The sequence below is a fragment of the Arachis stenosperma genome, chromosome 1 (genome assembly GCF_014773155.1).
Source record: "Arachis stenosperma cultivar V10309 chromosome 1, arast.V10309.gnm1.PFL2, whole genome shotgun sequence".
In the NCBI taxonomy this organism is placed as follows: domain Eukaryota; kingdom Viridiplantae; phylum Streptophyta; class Magnoliopsida; order Fabales; family Fabaceae; genus Arachis; species Arachis stenosperma.
This window is the reverse complement of record NC_080377.1, coordinates 74,380,534-74,396,982: the sequence shown is the minus strand read 5'-3', so window position 1 is coordinate 74,396,982 and position 16,449 is coordinate 74,380,534. Positions and strand designations below refer to the sequence as shown.

General features: G+C 38.2%; 2 protein-coding genes across 2 annotated transcripts in view; both read left to right on the top strand.

Annotated features, from left to right (window-relative positions):
- Nucleotides 1–4,429, top strand: part of LOC130981165 (uncharacterized) — a 34,588-nt gene extending 30,159 nt beyond the window's left edge. Inside the window, exons 3-11 of the mRNA XM_057904786.1 lie at nucleotides 1,852–2,309; nucleotides 2,710–2,734; nucleotides 2,849–2,927; nucleotides 3,239–3,321; nucleotides 3,412–3,517; nucleotides 3,613–3,686; nucleotides 3,981–4,070; nucleotides 4,201–4,280; nucleotides 4,388–4,429. Coding sequence (XP_057760769.1) covers nucleotides 1,852–2,309; nucleotides 2,710–2,734; nucleotides 2,849–2,927; nucleotides 3,239–3,321; nucleotides 3,412–3,517; nucleotides 3,613–3,659 — 798 coding nt within the window. The 3' untranslated portion in view covers nucleotides 3,660–3,686; nucleotides 3,981–4,070; nucleotides 4,201–4,280; nucleotides 4,388–4,429. The remainder of the gene's footprint in view (nucleotides 1–1,851; nucleotides 2,310–2,709; nucleotides 2,735–2,848; nucleotides 2,928–3,238; nucleotides 3,322–3,411; nucleotides 3,518–3,612; nucleotides 3,687–3,980; nucleotides 4,071–4,200; nucleotides 4,281–4,387) is intronic.
- An 83-nt stretch (nucleotides 4,430–4,512) lies between these two features.
- Nucleotides 4,513–5,827, top strand: LOC130981159 (chlorophyll a-b binding protein CP26, chloroplastic-like). Its single transcript, XM_057904780.1, has 4 exons — nucleotides 4,513–4,714; nucleotides 5,148–5,232; nucleotides 5,331–5,381; nucleotides 5,758–5,827. Exons 1-4 carry the CDS (start codon nucleotides 4,513–4,515, stop codon nucleotides 5,825–5,827), a joined length of 408 nt encoding a protein of 135 aa, XP_057760763.1.
- The last annotated feature ends 10,622 nt before the right edge of the window (nucleotides 5,828–16,449 follow it).

Here is a 16,449-nt window from a genome sequence, read left to right as displayed (position 1 = left end):
CGTTGCGGCATAAAGACCACTCTTTAAAGCACTCCCTTTTTATCTTTATCTTTTCTTGTATACTCGCATTCCACCACCAGGACTACTTGTCTCTTGGTCCTATTCCTTTAGATTCACCAAAATTTTCTTTTGCTGTTCTTCTAATAACTTCTACCATTTCTCTCCACATCTCGTCCACGCTTCCATTCTCATCCCACTTTGCCTCTTCTCCTATCCATCTTAGGAAGCTTCTTTGTTCCTTACCTTTCATCTGCCACCACCTCGTCCTTGGGTTCTTCGTATGATGTATTTTCCTCAACTTTTGCTCAACGCGAAAAACCATGACGAGCACCCTATGTTGTGTTGTCAAAATCTCTCCCGGGATAATTTTACAGTTAATGCAAAATTTTCGGTCGACTCTCCTCAACAAGAAGAAGTCGATTTGAGAGCTTGTCATGCCACTCTTATAGGTTATAAGATGTTCGTCTCGCTTTTTAAAACATGTATTTGCGATGAGAAGATCAAAGGTTGAGGAAAAGTCCAAAATAGTTTTACCCTCGGCATTGATCACCCCGAAACCATGGCCTCCGTGAATACTCCCATATCCAGTCACTTCTCTCCCAACATGGCCATTTAAATCTCCTCCTAAGAAAATCTTATCTCCCAAAGGTATGCCTTGAACCAAACTCTCTAGATCCTCCCAAAACCTTATCTTGTGTTGTTCATCTGAACCCACTTGCGGTGCATAGGCGCTAATCACATGGAAAACACCTCCCTCCACCACCAGTTTGATAGAGATGATCCGATCTCCCACCCTCTTGACATCCACTACGTCCTTCTTCCACTACTTATCTACAATTATTCCAACTCCGTTCCTATTTTTCACCTTTCCTATATACTAAAATTTGAAACCAGAAGTATCCAACTCCCTAGCCTTTGCACCAACCCATTTTGTTTCTTGTAGGCACATAATGTTAATCTTTCTCCTTGTCATAGTGTCCACCACCTCCATGGACTTTCCTGTTAGAGTGCCTATGTTCCATGTCCCAAATCTCAACCTTCTGTCGCTTCGACCTTTACCTTTTACTTTGTGAACACTACAAGAAAAAAGGTCTGTCGGCACCCTTTTTTCTTGCCACATTTTTAAAGCGTGCCCAAAAGTGGTCTATGGGCACGCTTTTGCGAGGGTGGCCACTGATTTGTGATTTGGCCACGCTTTTTTTTGCCACGCTTAAAAAGCGTGGCCATAGAGAGAAATTGGCACGCTTTTACGAGGGTGCCCACTTACTTGAAATTTGGCCACGCTTTTTTACTGCCACCCTTGAAAAGCGTGGCGATAGAGGGAAATCAGCACGCTTTTACGAGGGTGGCCACTGATTAAAAATTTGGCCACCCTTTTCTTTTGTCACGCTTAAAAAACGTGCCCATAGAGAGAAACCGGCACACTTAAAAAGTGTGGCTAGTTTGTGTTTCGATATGGTCACATTTTTAAAGCGTGCCCATATTCTATTTATTTTGACACCCCACAAAAAAACGTACCAATAGAATTTTTTCCCCCCAAATTTAATTTCCCACCGAATTTTTTTCCACCCTTAACCTTTTTTTCCTTAGTTTTCAATTTTAACCCTCAAACAACATCACACTAGTTTTAAACCTAAAAGTAACCCAGCCACCAAAGAAAATCCTAGAAGTTACCCTCCATCTTCATCGTTCATCGTTCATGGCGGCCATGCCTTTCCTCTAATCCAATGACCTTTGTCCTCATGCCTCATGTCTAAGCAAATGACCTTCGCACCAGACCCTCTCTCTGTGGAGCCCATAAACGCAACCCTCTTCCCTCTTCTCTTCCACTACCAACACCGCAAACCCTAGCTCCGCCGCTTCTTCCTCACCAAGTCAATTCTCTTTCTCATTCGCTTCTTCATCCTCCAACGCAGGAGGAAGCGGCGGCGCCACTACTACCACACCCTCCTTCGACTTTGGCTCTACACCTTCCTCCTCCGTAGCCTCTGCGCCGTCATTTTCCTTCGGTTTTGGGTCCGCGCCGACCGCATCTCGCTTGGCTTCTGCTCCAGCTCCGTCTCTGTTCAGCTCTGCTTCTTCAGCTTCCACTACGGCAGCTTCGAGTTCCGGTTCTTCCATTTTCGGTGCCGCGAGTTCAGGCTCCTCCTTGTTCTCCACACCGTCTTTTGGTGGAACTTCCTCTGCCACGACGCCGTTTGGGGCAAAACCCTCTGCTGCGATGATACCGTTTGGCGGAGCATCTTCTGCTTGACCCTCGCTATTTGGTGGAGCATCTTCGCTATTTGGCCTTCTGTCACACCATCAAGGCAACTCTCTTGTTCTGGTGTTGAGCCTAGTGTCCTCTTTTAACTGCATTCTATAATTATTGATTTTATTGTTCTTGGATTTGTGCTTGCATTGCGAAATTGAAATTGAACATTTGTGTTTGTGTGTTTTAAGGTATTCTGTGGGTGGTTCTCATTTGCTATAAAGTGTTTTAAGGTTGTTTTGTGTGTTGGGTTAAGTTTTCTTCAAACAAAAATGGTATATGTTGTTAGCATTGGTTTTTCCATGAGAATCTGAGTCTCAGGTGAGAGAAATAGAAAAAAAGATTTGAGAAAAAAAGGTTTTTCCATGAGCATTGGTTTTTTTTCTTTGCCTTTTGACTTTTCAGTATGAATCTAGCTAAATACATACTTTTTTTTCTTATCTTGACACAATTTACAGCAACTTCACCGATGCTCTCCCTTTGGTACGTGTTCTTCGTGTGATTAGATCAAATTGTAAATAATTAAAGGCCAAATATTCATGTTGGAGCTGACTGGGATGTGTGATTTTGATTTTTGATGTGTTGTTTCTGTTTTAGGTGAAGGACTGCTCTGAGAATAACAAGAGGCTTATTCACTTCTTTACTTGTGAAGTTGCATTTATTCTGCCCTGCAGAGGTCAGTAACTCTTCATAACTTAATTGTTATCAGATCTCATTATCCTTCTTGTTGCTGCAGCTGTGTTATTAGAACTCCTTTTTTTATTTTTTACTTTTTATTTCGTATCTTATCTAAAATTGTTGGTTATAATGGCTTTCCAAAAGGATTTTATCGAAATTTTCAATCATAGGCGTTCAGTTGACACTTTTCGAGACTATAAGTATCTAGGAACCCGAAACCGTGTTGATGGAACAATTGGGGAGTAAGCAGCTCAATTATTTATCCATTATGCTAACTTCTCATCATTTCTACTCTTATTCCACTGTCAGGGTACAAGTGGATGACTTTTGGAGAAACAGGTACTGCACGGTCAGCTATAGGCTCTAGTCTGATTTATTATGGAATTCCAAAGGTTAATTCTATAATATAGTCATGAACCTCAATTATTTATTTCAATACTTGGCATATATTATTACCTAACCACTGGTACGTGCATTTCTAGGGAGCTTGCATTGGCATATACTTTATTAATAGACCGGAGTGGCTCATTGTTGACCATGCTTGCGCTGCATATTTATACATATCAATGCCTTTATATGATACTCTTGGTTTGTTGATTCTATCTATTAGGTAGCATTATTTCTTTCAAAATAACCTTGGATTAATCTTCATATATAACAGCAATGAATTTTTTGCTCGATAGGTCCTGATGCTGTCAGGTATATTGTTAATCATGCTGCTGTGCAATAATATTTTATGTCTCAAACATTAAATTCGGTATGTATTGTGACCTTCAACTTAGTAAATTCACTTATATTCTGGTCTTGCTTTCTCTCTTTTAATTTACCTAGCCACCACACAATCCTTTTCTTTTTATTATTTTCTATTTTATGAAAGAAACACAAAATATTTTTTTTTACTATTTTTTCTTTGCACTAACATGGTGATTGTAGTTTCTTATCACCATCTGTAGTTACTAATGATTTATAATTTTATTTATTAAAGAAGCATCATTTATGATTTCATTGCTAAGTACTTGTTACCACTTGCCTTTTTCTGCCTTGGATGTAGGGAAGCAGTAATCTTCAGCCCTTTAGCCCACCAAAACCTGATGATGTTACAACTATTTGCTATACAAGTGGTACAACTGGAACCCCAAAGGTGAGTAGGTTCTTGCCAAATTACTTTTTTTGTTTATGGTAGATGTTGTGTGCATGAAATGCTTTCCTTGGTAATGGTCACTTTATAGAACATTCTTCATTTATCCTTCTGCTAAACGGATTCTCTTCAGGGGGCTGTCTTGACCCATGCAAACTTCATTGCAAATGTTGCTGGGACCACTATGGATGAAAAATTTGGCCCTTCTGATGTGTGAATTCATTTTGAATGCCTACGTCATATTGTACAGTAGTTATTGTCATATTTTGGCTCATAAAATATTCTAAATGTTCTTGCTCTGGATTCCTTTTTATTTTCAGTTATATATCATATCTCCCTTTAGCACACATTTATGAGCGGACAAACCAAGTCATGCATGTACATTTTGATGAGACTCAGATCACACATCTGCCAAAAGAGGTCCAGAAGATATTGAGGTTAGAACATGGCTTCAATTGGGGTGTTAGAGATGCTTGGAAACCCCATCAAGTTGAGTGGTGCAACAAGGTCAGCACCATCAGCTTCTAGCCCTGCCACCTTCGAGACTGTGGCTCTCTTTGGTAAGAAGAAGGCAGCACCACCTCCTCCTTCAAAGAAAGTTGCTGCTGCTGTCACTCCTGCCAATGATGAACTCGCCAAGTGGTATGGTAAGTGGTTGCTCCTATCTTCACATCCTTTCCTTCTTTTGTTATTTACCATATCTAATCTAGTTACTAGAAAAACTTCTACATGAACTAATTTTTATTAAATTATAAGTATTCTTTAAGCGAAAATTCAGTATAGAATATGCAAATAAACTGAGAGAACCAAAGTAGCTAACAAGTCCATAGAGTATAGACATGGTTGTGTTCTTTTGACAATGTAATTTGTTGAAATATGGTAACAGAGAAAGGAAGAGAAGGAACTAACATAGTTTGACTTAGCAGTAAGAGGAGGGTAACTTATTGCTATAGCCTATAATCTCCTAATTAGTCCTAATTAAGTTCTTGTAATGAACTAACAAAGTTTTTTTTATATACTCTAGTTGTACAATTCAAGGTAGGAAACTAGTTTCTGATCATTGCTTCCATTTGGTGACAGGTCCTGACAGAAAGATCTTCTTGCCAGAGGGTCTCTTGGACCGATCCAAGATCCCACCATACTTGACTGGAGAAGTGCCTGGAGAGTATGTGGATTCTTTTCTAGCTAGTCCCCTTTGAATCCCAAACATTGTGAAACTTTGACTTGTTTTGCTTAAATTTTCTTTGATATTTGTTGATGCAGCTATGGTTATGATCCTTTTGGTCTTAGCAAGAAGCCGGAGGACTTTGCCAAGTATGTCTTAACACTTTTTTTCAAACTTGATATATATCCTTTTGGTCCCATTAGTTTACGAACTGCTTTAAATACATTTATTATTTGAAGTATACTGGTTGATCCCTTTTTTCTGATGTTAAATTGCTCTCTAGTATGCTTGGCAAGTAAATTCACTTTATTGAATGGGAATGATCATCTTTCTTGTTCAAGAATTGGTTTCAAGTAGAAAATAAATGTATAAATGCATGCATTAAAAGATGAACAAAGAACTATATCTCTGTTCTCTCCTTGTTTAAGTGAATGCTCATTAGCTCAGGAGCTTGTGTTAGAAAATTTACTCGTAATTAATGAGACTGAGCTTATATTTATGCAGTATAATTGAATGGTTTTGCAGGATTCTGGCTGAAGTTGAAAACCTTGCTGCTAATTGTAATGAGACTGAGCTTAAGTTGTATTATTTCTGATTTTTTTTCAATTTTTAGTTTTGAATTCGAACTCGAGATTTATTTTGTATTTGAGTATTAGTTTTTTAATGTATAAAACAATTATCGCAAAAATTATGTCACTAATTATTATTTGATTTATGTTGTACTAAAAGTTGCATACTATATTTGTAGGTTTGGTAATAAAAAAAAGATTGAAAATTTATATTTTGTAGGTAAAAATAAGAAAAAGAATTTTTTTTTTTTAAATTTTATAAAGCTATTGCCACGCTTTTAAAGTGTGGCCGTATAACTGGCTATCATCACGCTTTAAAAAGTGTAGTCATATCTTTTCCTATCGGCACGTTTTTAAAGAGTACCCAAAACAATCATTCTGGGACGTTTTAAAAGCATGGTGATATGTGCACTTTTCGGTACGCTTTTTAAGCATACTTATAGGTTAAGACCTATGGCCACGCTTAAAAGCGTGGCAAGAAATGAAAGCGTGCCAACAAAAAAAGCGTGTCGATAGATCCACAAAAGTGTGGTGATAGAGCAATCGGCACGCTGGCAGATGTGACCCTTTCAAAAGCGTGCCGAAAGCTCAAAAAACGTGGCGAAAAGCTATCGGCACGTTTTTTTGCACTTTTCGGTACGCTTTTAAAGCGTGGCAGAAAGCTTATTTTCTTGTAGTGGAACTAGCTTATTTACCCTCATCCGTTTACGAAAATGTGAGAACCCTTGCTTATTTAACACTACATCCGGGCACCGATGCAGTGGCTCTTGCTCATTTGACACCATACTCGAGTCACACAGTGCGTTACTTCCGGGCAACGACCTAGCTTTAGCGCAATAATGTCTTTGATTCCTATCATGGGGTTCGACTATATTTTTATGTTGGTTGTCGAAGACCTAACACAACCCTCCTCCTTTATCCGGGCTTGGGACCAGCTATGTACCCGAGTGTAACATAGGCGGAGTTGTGTATGAAAATAAAATAATATTAAATTGTATTAAAAATAAATTCCAAAATACCAAAAGCAAGAAAATAATAACAATAACTAGAGAAAGCAATAAATGACATGGAAACATAAATTTGCATTAATTGAAAATTAAAATAACAAGAGTGTTCATAACATGAAAATTGCCATAAACGAGAAAATAATAAAAGAGATAAAGAAGATAAAGACAATAAAGTATAGAAACATAAATGAAACTACACTAAAGCAAGAATTAAAGTGCTGAAATTAAAAGAAAACTAAGCTAAAATCCCTAATTCTAGAGAGAGGGGGGAAGTTTCTCTCTCTAGAAACTAAGAGAAAACATAATAAAAACTAAACCTAATTGCCCCCTTCATTCAGCTTCACTTTGGCCTCATATAGCTCCAGAAATGAGTTGGACTGGGTCTTAGAGGCCCAAATTTGGCCCAGCAATTTGCAATTAATGAGCTGACGTAATTCGGGTCACGCGTACGCGTGGGTCACACGTACGCGTTGCTGTGCAAAAATCCATCCACGCGTATGCGTGGTTCATGCGTACGCGTCGCTCACAAATCTTCCTTGTGCGACGCACGCATACTTGTGCGTACGCACGGGTGCTGAAGTATCCAAACTCCATTTTTTCATGGTTTCTTCCCTTTTGCATGCTCTTTTCCTCACTTCTTCAATCCATACTTGCCTTGAAAACCTGAAATCACTTAACAAATACATCAAGGCACCAAATGGGATTAAAGTGAATTAAAATTGACTAAATTAAGCACAAAAGAGCATGTTTTCACTTTCAAGTACAATTTAGGAAGAAATCTCAAAAGCATGCTATTTAAATGAATAAATGTGGATTTATGTGATGAAATCCACTCAAATCAAACCAAAATTTATCGTAAAATATAGACTCATCAATTCTCCCATACTTAAACCAAGCATGTCCTCATGCTAAACACAACAAAAGGAGATGAATGAAAGGGTAAACATTTTATTTAATGCAACTATACTAAATGCATGCAACTACACTAAATGCTATCTTTCTATATCTATACTGTGATTCCTATTAAGTTTAGTAAAAACAAACAAAAGAATCTCAATCAATCCAAGACAAAGCTTAGGGCTAAGGCAAAGCAAATATAGCAATATAATCAATGTCCAAAGATTTGATTTGAAATTCTCAAATTCATTTCAGCAACTTGCAAGAAGATACAAGATAAGCAATGGGAACATAGAATTGAGCAATTGAAACCCTCATCAGATGTGTTTACACTCTAATCGCTCAGTGTGTAGGGTTTAATCACTCAATCCTCCTTTAATCATGTTTCTCAAAGATTTGCAAGTCGTCTAACAATCAACTAATATTTTATGCATGAATGCAAATATCATGAGGACTTTTGTGGGTTGTAATGGGGCTTAAGTAAGGGTAGGATTAATATGGTTAAGTGGGCTATTAGATTGGATCTTTAATTAGCTCATGTAACGGCCTAGCCTCGAAGAAACGGCGCTTTTCCGGGATCAAACGGAATTTTTATGGAATTTTTAGGAATTTTAGTGCATATAATCACCTCTGCTGCACAGGTGCTGTGTCATCAAGCTGCTGACTCAGCAGCTTGACTACAACAGACACCTCTCCTGATCTAAGTACGCACATCGTGAAAAGTTGCATTTTTGAGGCACTTCGGGCACGAATTTCAAAATTTTGATTTCCGTGGTTAGTCTCATTGTGACGAGCCGATCCCAAATTTTGAGAAAAAAATTATATTATTATAATATTAATATATTATTATTTTATTTAAAATATTATATTATTATATTCTCTACTGTGATTAATGTTGATCTATGTTTAGTAATATAATAACTGAGCTAGAAATCTACTGGTAATCGATAATACCGACATTCTTAGATGAACTTAGCAATACTAATGCTTCATCATATATCTTTTATCCTCATGATTATCATGTTACTAGTGTCATTTATACTAGTAAAGCTCATGCTTATCCTTTAGGAGTGTAATCCGATGTATCTAGTTTTAGTCATTATCTTCAGAATGATATTTTATTATTAAACTCTGATGAGTCAGCACCCAGTGACATGTGGCTCTCTCAGAGTTAGCCACCACATGTTCTCTTTCTTGCTCTCCAAGCAAAGGTTTCTTAAAGGAAAAGTAAGAAACACTTGTATTCTAACACATCTAGCTTCAGTTATTATCCTTTCGTGAGATATTTTTACACCAAACTTTAGGATAATGCTTATCCTAACCCGACGGGTCCCTAGGCTCATCATCACCATCAACTTTTCTTCCAAACAAGCTAGAATTTTTGAAATTTCTTGAGAGAAAAATGGAAGAACTTCCATGAAACTTCCATGAACACCTGAGATTCAACCTTCGTTCTTTCTCAAACTAAAACCCCTATAAAAAATCTAATCTGACCAAAGTGTTCATCTCTTCTTCCTCTTCATTTCTATGACAATTTTCAAGGAGTAAATCAAGGTATGATGGCAAATCCTTCTCCTTGAAGTTTCAGCCATGGTGGAGAAATCAAGCTAATGATGTTTTCTTCATGTTTTCTCTTAGAATCTCTTGTTCACTCACCATAAGCTCTAAGAAAACGTGATTTCTAGCTGTTTTAAGGTGAGAATAATCTTCTTTTCATCATCATGAAGCTTCAGCCTTCATGGTTCATATGGTTCTAAAGTTGTTTTTTATGTTAAAATAGGCGTAAAAGTGCTTTTGGAAGCTTGTTTTGTGTTCAACTTTTGGGCAGCAGCAAAGGAGGTAAGGTTTGGTAAATTAATCAATGATTGGTTGTGTTCTTGAAGTGCTAAATCAGATCTTGTTGCTTGAGGCTTGATTTTGAGTGTTTGTGTGATGGTTTGATCATGAGATCTTGTTGTTTAATGCTTGAAAATCAAGTTTTTGATGGTTCTGAAGTTGTTTTGTTACTGCTGGAAAACGTGGCTTTCCAGACATGAAATTCATGATATTTGATGTGTATTTGATGGCTGAAATGTTGCTCTTTGGTTTGGTCAAAATCAGGTAAAAATCGGTTACCGAAAAGTTTGAAAAACTGGTCGAAAATTAAGCTGAAATTTGATGAACTTTTGGAAAAATGTTTTTGGTTTTTGGAAGGATGTGAAAACGTTTATTTTGATGATTTTGAGGTCAAATTGCAATTATTAAAAAGTTTGGGGTTGAAAGTTAATTATAGAAAAGTTAAGGGACCAAAGTTCAAATATTAAAAGTTAAGGTGTCAAAATGTAATTTGTGAAAGTTGAATAAAATATTATTATTTTAATATTAAAATATTAAAAATATTATTTTATTAATAATAATAATAATAAAATATTAATAAAAAGGCAGTTTTTCCTAAAAGCCTCAGAAGGCAGTATTGAGTCCAGAATTTCTTAATTCTCTTTATTAAACACCTAAGAAAAGGTATAAGAGAAGGTATTGAGGTATGTTAGGTAATGAAAAAGGATTTAGAAACTTGCAGACATGTTAGAAAGGAAAAGAGTTAAAGCTATATAGCTGTGTTTTTTACCTCACAGAATAAGCAGAAAGTTGTTATTCCTGTAGGCCGAAGTTCACCTATAGTGAATATCAATTGTGTATCTTAGGGTGTTGCTCCTATAGGCCGAAGTTCACCTACAGAGAGTTATGATTCCTGTAAGCTGAAGTTCACTTACATGGGTGCCATTTCTGTAAGCCGAAGTTCACTTACAGAGGTACCATTTCTATAGGCCGAAGTTCACCTACAGAAAGCTGTTGTGTTGTGGTTAGAGTATTCCTGTAAGCCAAAGTTCACTTACAGGAGTGCTATTTCTGTAGGCCAAAGTTCACCTACATAGATAAAGCTATATCTAGGACTAGTTCCTAGGTAATGTCGGGCTGTAGGGTGTAAACCGACACGTGAGCTCATGGCCTGCATAGGACAGACATGCATCATACTTGGTTGTGCATTTCCTCTGTTATGATTGTTGTATGAATGTGTGATTTCTTTGTTTGTATTCTATTATTTGTGTCTGTGTTATATTTTCTTGTATTCTTTGTTATGTTCTGCTTTCTGACTTCTTAGTTTCTTTATTTATCTATATTTTCTGTTTACTGCTTTTCTGTATTCTGCTATTTGTCTGCTAAGTGACACAGAATTAATGAATTAACTAATAACCCCGGCCTTACTAAGAGCTCCCCAGTTCTTACCCCTTCTCTCTCCCTTCCTCCTTCAGATGGAAGCATAAGTATCCTTCCGTAGTTCGCTGATGACCGTTTGCAAAGAGGATTCTGCTCTAGATAGTCTTCTAAGTCTAGGGTGAATCTCGTTCTCTGTTAATATGTATATACTGTGAGACCAGCCTACGTCTGTATCCTGTTTGTATATGAACTTAAACCTAAATCCTGTGTGTGAGACTCCTGTTACGTGACTACTTGATGGAGTACCAGTGAGACGTCATATAGCAATATATAATCATGCAGAGGAGTGGTAGATGATGTTCCACCTTTTGATGAAATTTCACCTGACTTGAGTCTTGAAGACCTAGATAACACTTTCCCTCACTTTAGTAGTTTAGAGGGACTAGATAAGTATAGAGTCTAGGCTAGCCTGGGTGCCAGCTTAAGGACTTCTTGAACAGGTCAGGGTCTGGGATGTTGTATGTATATATACATACATATATATATATATATATATATATATATATATGTGTGTGTGTGTGTGTGTGTGTGTGTGTGTGTGTGTGTGTGTGTGTGTGTGTGTGTGTGTGTGTGTGTGTAGTTATTATCTAGCTATATGGTGCACGAAATTGTGATCTCAACTGCGCCAAAAACTTGGTACGCACGTTCATAATCTCAATTCTTTTTCACAACTCCGCACAACTAACCAGCAAGTGCACTAGGTCGTCCAAGTAATAAACCTTACGTGAGTAAGGGTCGATCCCATTGAGATTGTCGGCGTGAAGCAAGATATGGTCATCCTTGTAAATCTCAGTCAGGCAGATTCAAATGGTTATAAGGTTTTGATAATTAAAAGATAAATAGAATATAAGATAAGATAGAGATACTTATGTAATTCATTGGTGATAATTTCAGATAAGCGTACGGAGATGCTTTGTTCCTTCTAAATCTTTGCTTTCCTACTGCCTCCATTCAATCATTCATACTCCTTTCCATGGCAAGCTGTATGTTGGGTATCACCGTTGTCAATGGCTACCTCCCGTCCTCTCAGTGAAAATAGTCCTCTATGGTTTCTGTATGGCTAATCAACTGTCGGATTTCTCGTCATGGATGAAAAATACCAGGCACAGCTACCGCATGGCTAATCAGCTGTTGGTTCTCAATCGTGTCGGAGTAAGATCCAATGATCCTTTTGTGCACTATCACTGCGCCCCACAGTCACGAGTTTGAAGCTCGTTACAGTCATCCCTTCCCAGATCCTACCCAGAATACCACAGACAAGGTTTAGACTTTTCGGATCTCAGGAATTCTGCCAATTGATTCTAGCTTATACCACGAAGATTCTAATCTCGGATTCAGATGCTCTGTTGTTAGGGGAGATGATATGAATTGTTGAAAAGAGATCCAAGAGATACGCATTCAAGCTTGTTTTCATGTAGATCGGAAGTGTTTGTTAGGCACGCATTCATAAGTGAGAATGGTGATGAGTGTCACTTGATCATCACATTCATCATATTCTTGTGAGCAAATGAATATCCTAGAATAAGAATAAGCTTGAGTTGAATAGAAAAACAATAGTACTTTGCATTAATTCATGAGGAACAGCAGAGCTCCACACCTTATTCTATGGGGTGTAGAAACTCCACCGTTGAAAATACATAAGTGATAATGGTGTTCATTGGCTTCGGCCCCAGAGAGGGAACCAGAATGATCAAGACCTAGGAATGGCCGTGTGGCCAGCCTCCTCGCCTACGAATACAATAGTAAAAAGTGCTATTTATACTAAACTAGCTACTAGGGTTTACAGAGATAAGTAAGTGATGCAGAAATTCACTTTTGGGGCCCACTTGGTGTGTGCTTGGGCTGAGCATTGAGCTTTACACATGTAGAGACTTCTCTTGGAGTTAAACGCCAAGTTGCAGCCTGTTTGTGGCGTTTAACTCTGGTTTGCAACCTGTTTCTGGCGTTTAACTTCAGAATAGGGCAGGAAGTTAGAGTTTAAACACCAGTTTGCGTCATCAAAACTCGGACAAAGTATAGACTATTATATATTGCTAGAAAGCCCTGGATGTCTACTTTTCAACGCACTTGAGAGCGCGCCAATTGAGTTTCTATAGCTCCATAAAATCCATTTCGAGTGTAGGGAGGTCAGAATCCAACAGTATCTGCAGTCCTTTTTCAGCCTCTGAAGCAGATGTTTGCTCAAGTCCCTCAATTTCAGCCAGAAAATACCTAAAATCACAAGAAAATATACAAACTCATAGTAAAGTCTAGAAATATGAATTTTACTTGAAAACTAATAAAAATATACTAAAAAGTAGCTATATCCTACTAAAAACTACCTAAAAACAACGCCAAAAAGCGTATAAATTATCCACTCATCACAACACCAAACTTAAATTGATGCTTGTTCCCAAGAAACTGAAAATAAAATAGGATAAAAAGAAGAGAATATACTATAAATTCCAAATTATCAATGAAACTTAGCTCCAATTAGATGAACGGGACTAGTAGCTTTTTGCCTCTGAACAGTTTTGACATCTCACTTTATCCTTTGAAGTTCAGAATGATTGGCATCTATAGGAACTCAGAATTTAGATAATGTTATTGATCCTCCTAGTTCAGTATGTTGATTCTTGAACACAGCTACTTTATGAGTCTTGGTCGTGGCCCTAAGCACTTTGTTTTCCAGTATTACCACTGGATACATAAATGGCACAGACACATAACTGGGTAAACCTTTTAAGATTGTGACTCAGCTTTGCTAGATGATGAGCGGATAATTTATACGCTTTTTGGCATTATTTTTAGTATGTTTCTAGTAGGATTTAGTTAGTTTTTAGTATATTTTTATTAGTTTTTAATTAAAATTCACTTTTTTGGACTTTACTATGAGTTTGTGTATTTTTCTGTGATTTCAGGTATTTTCTGGCTGAAATTGAGGGACCTGAGCAAAAATCTGATTCAGAGACTGAAAAGGACTGCAGATGCTGTTGGATTCTGACCTCCCTGCACTCAAAGTGGATTTTCTGGAGCTATAGAAGCCCAATTGGCGCGCTCTCAACGGCGTTGGAAAGTAGACATTCTGGGCTTTCCATCAATATATGATAGTCCATACTTTGCCCAAGATTTGATGGCCCAAACCGGCGTTCAAAGTAACCTTAAGAATTTCCAGCGTTAAACGCCGGAACTGGCACCAAAGTGGGAGTTAAACGCCCAAACTGGCACAAAAGCTGGCGTTTAACTCCAAGAAGAGTCTCTACACAAAAATGCTTCAATGCTCAGCCCAAGCACACACCAAGTGGGCCCGGAAGTGGATTTTTATGTCATTTACTCATCTTTGTAATTCTTAAGCTACTAGTTCCCTATAAATAGGACCTTTTACTATTGTATTTTCATCTTCGGACATCTGGTTCTTAGATCACTGGGGGCTGGCCTTACGGCCATGCCTAGACCTTGTTCTTATGTATTTTCAACGGTGGAGTTTCTACACACCATAGATTAAGGTGTGGAGCTCTGCTGTACCTCGAGTATTAATGCAATTACTATTGTTCTTCTATTCAATTCAGCTTGTTCTTGTTCCAAGATATTCATTCGCACTCAAGAACTTGATGAATGTGATGATTATGTGATGCTCATCATCATTCTCACTTATGAACAAGTGACTGACAACCACTTCTGTTCTACAAGCAAACAAGGCTCTAATGTTTATCTCTTAGGTTCTTTAACCGGAATCTTCGTGGTATAAGCTAGAATTGATGGCGGCATTCAAGAAAATCCGGAAGGTCTAAACCTTGTCTGTGGTATTCTGAGTAGGATTTGATGATTGAATGACTGTGACGAGCTTCAAACTCGCGATTGTGGGGCGTTAGTGACAGACGCAAAAGAATCACTGGATTCTATTCCGACATGATCGAGAACCGACAGCTGGATAGCCGTGCCGTGACAGGGTGCGTTGAACATTTCCACTGAGAGGATGGGAGGTAGCCACTGACAACGGTGAAACCCTTGCATACAGCTTGCCATGGAAAGGAGTAAGAAGGATTGGATGAAGACAGTAGGAAAGCAGAGAGACGGAAGGGACAAAGCATCTTCATACGCTTATCTGAAGCTCTCACCAATGAAATACATAAGTATCTCTATCTTTATCTTTATGTTTTATTCATATATCACCCATAACCATTTGAGTCTGCCTGACTGAGATTTACAAGGTGACCATAGCTTGCTTCATACCAACAATCTCTGTGGGATCGACCCTTACTCGCGTAAGGTTTATTACTTGGACGACCCAGTGCACTTGCTGGTTAGTTGTGCGAAGTTGTATTTATGCCATGGTATTGAGCACCAAGCTTTGGGGCCATTACTAGGGATTATTTGAGTTGTGAAAAGTAGTGATCACAATTTCGTGCACCAAGTTTTTGGCGCCGTTGCCGGGGATTGTTTCGTGTATGGACAACTGACGGTTCATCTTGTTGCTTAGATTAGGTATTTTTCAGAGTTCTTAAGAATGAATTCTAGTGTTTCAAGGTGATGTTCTTATCATCACCAAAACTGATTGATTATCATCAATTTAGCTCTTGAATGCAATGTCCGGCTGAAGTTTGGCTATTCATGTCTAATTCCTTTAGACTAAAGCTTTAGACTAACATTGCATGATTCCTGGAATTCTCATTAAGAATTTTGATACCTTTATTTTCTTCTTCCACTTAATTTTCGAAAAAAACCAAAAAAATTACAAAATCATAAAAACCAAAAATATTTTATGTTTCTTGTTGAGTCCAGTGTCTCATTTTAAGTTTGGTGTCTTGCATGCATTGTTTATTTGATCTTGGTTCTGTTTTCAAGTCAATAATACAGGGAACTGAAGATTCAGTACATGCAGCAGAGGAATTAGACAGAAAAAGCTGGGCGTTCAAAACGTCCAGTGAAGAAGGAAAAACTGGCGTTTAAACGCCAGCCAGGATACCTGGCTGGGCGTTTAACGCCCAAAAAGGTAGCATTTTGGGCGTTAAACGCCAGAATGGATACTGTTCATACCCTGACCGAGGTCCTCCAACCCGGCAAATCCATAAGAGGTCCGACCTTGTCCTAAAGCTCACACCTAAAGGTCGGACCTCGGACAATAAACAAGGAAGGCCCATCAAAAGGAACGAAGCCCAAAACCTAAAGGCCGAAAAGGCCTAGGAAAGGCGGTTCCACAAAGATAGAGATAAAACTCCCAAAGATAAGATAAGATAAGAATATCTTATCCAGGGAAGATCACCGCCAACTACTATAAATACACTGGAGCACCCAGGTATGGCATTCCATTTCAAATCTACACATATCTGCTTGGACCCATGCTAACTTAAGCATCGGAGTGTCATACAACCACCAACCATTCTGCATATCAAGCTCGGGTCACTGAACCCCCCACCTCGGGCCTCTCCAGACGACCGAGCTACACGTTTCAGGCAAACCCTCGGAACATTGGCGCCGTTGCCGGGGACCCTGGAAGTCATCTCTCTACC

Excerpts from the sequence above, each read along its gene's own strand:
- LOC130981159 (XM_057904780.1), top strand. The coding sequence starts at position 4,513 with ATGGCTTCAATTGGGGTGTTAGAGATGCTTGGAAACCCCATCAAGTTG. Across the intron at positions 5,233-5,330 it reads ACTGGAGAAGTGCCTGGAGA|CTATGGTTATGATCCTTTTG; the intron begins GTATGTGGATTC and ends TTGTTGATGCAG. Across the intron at positions 5,382-5,757 it reads AAGCCGGAGGACTTTGCCAA|GATTCTGGCTGAAGTTGAAA; the intron begins GTATGTCTTAAC and ends ATGGTTTTGCAG.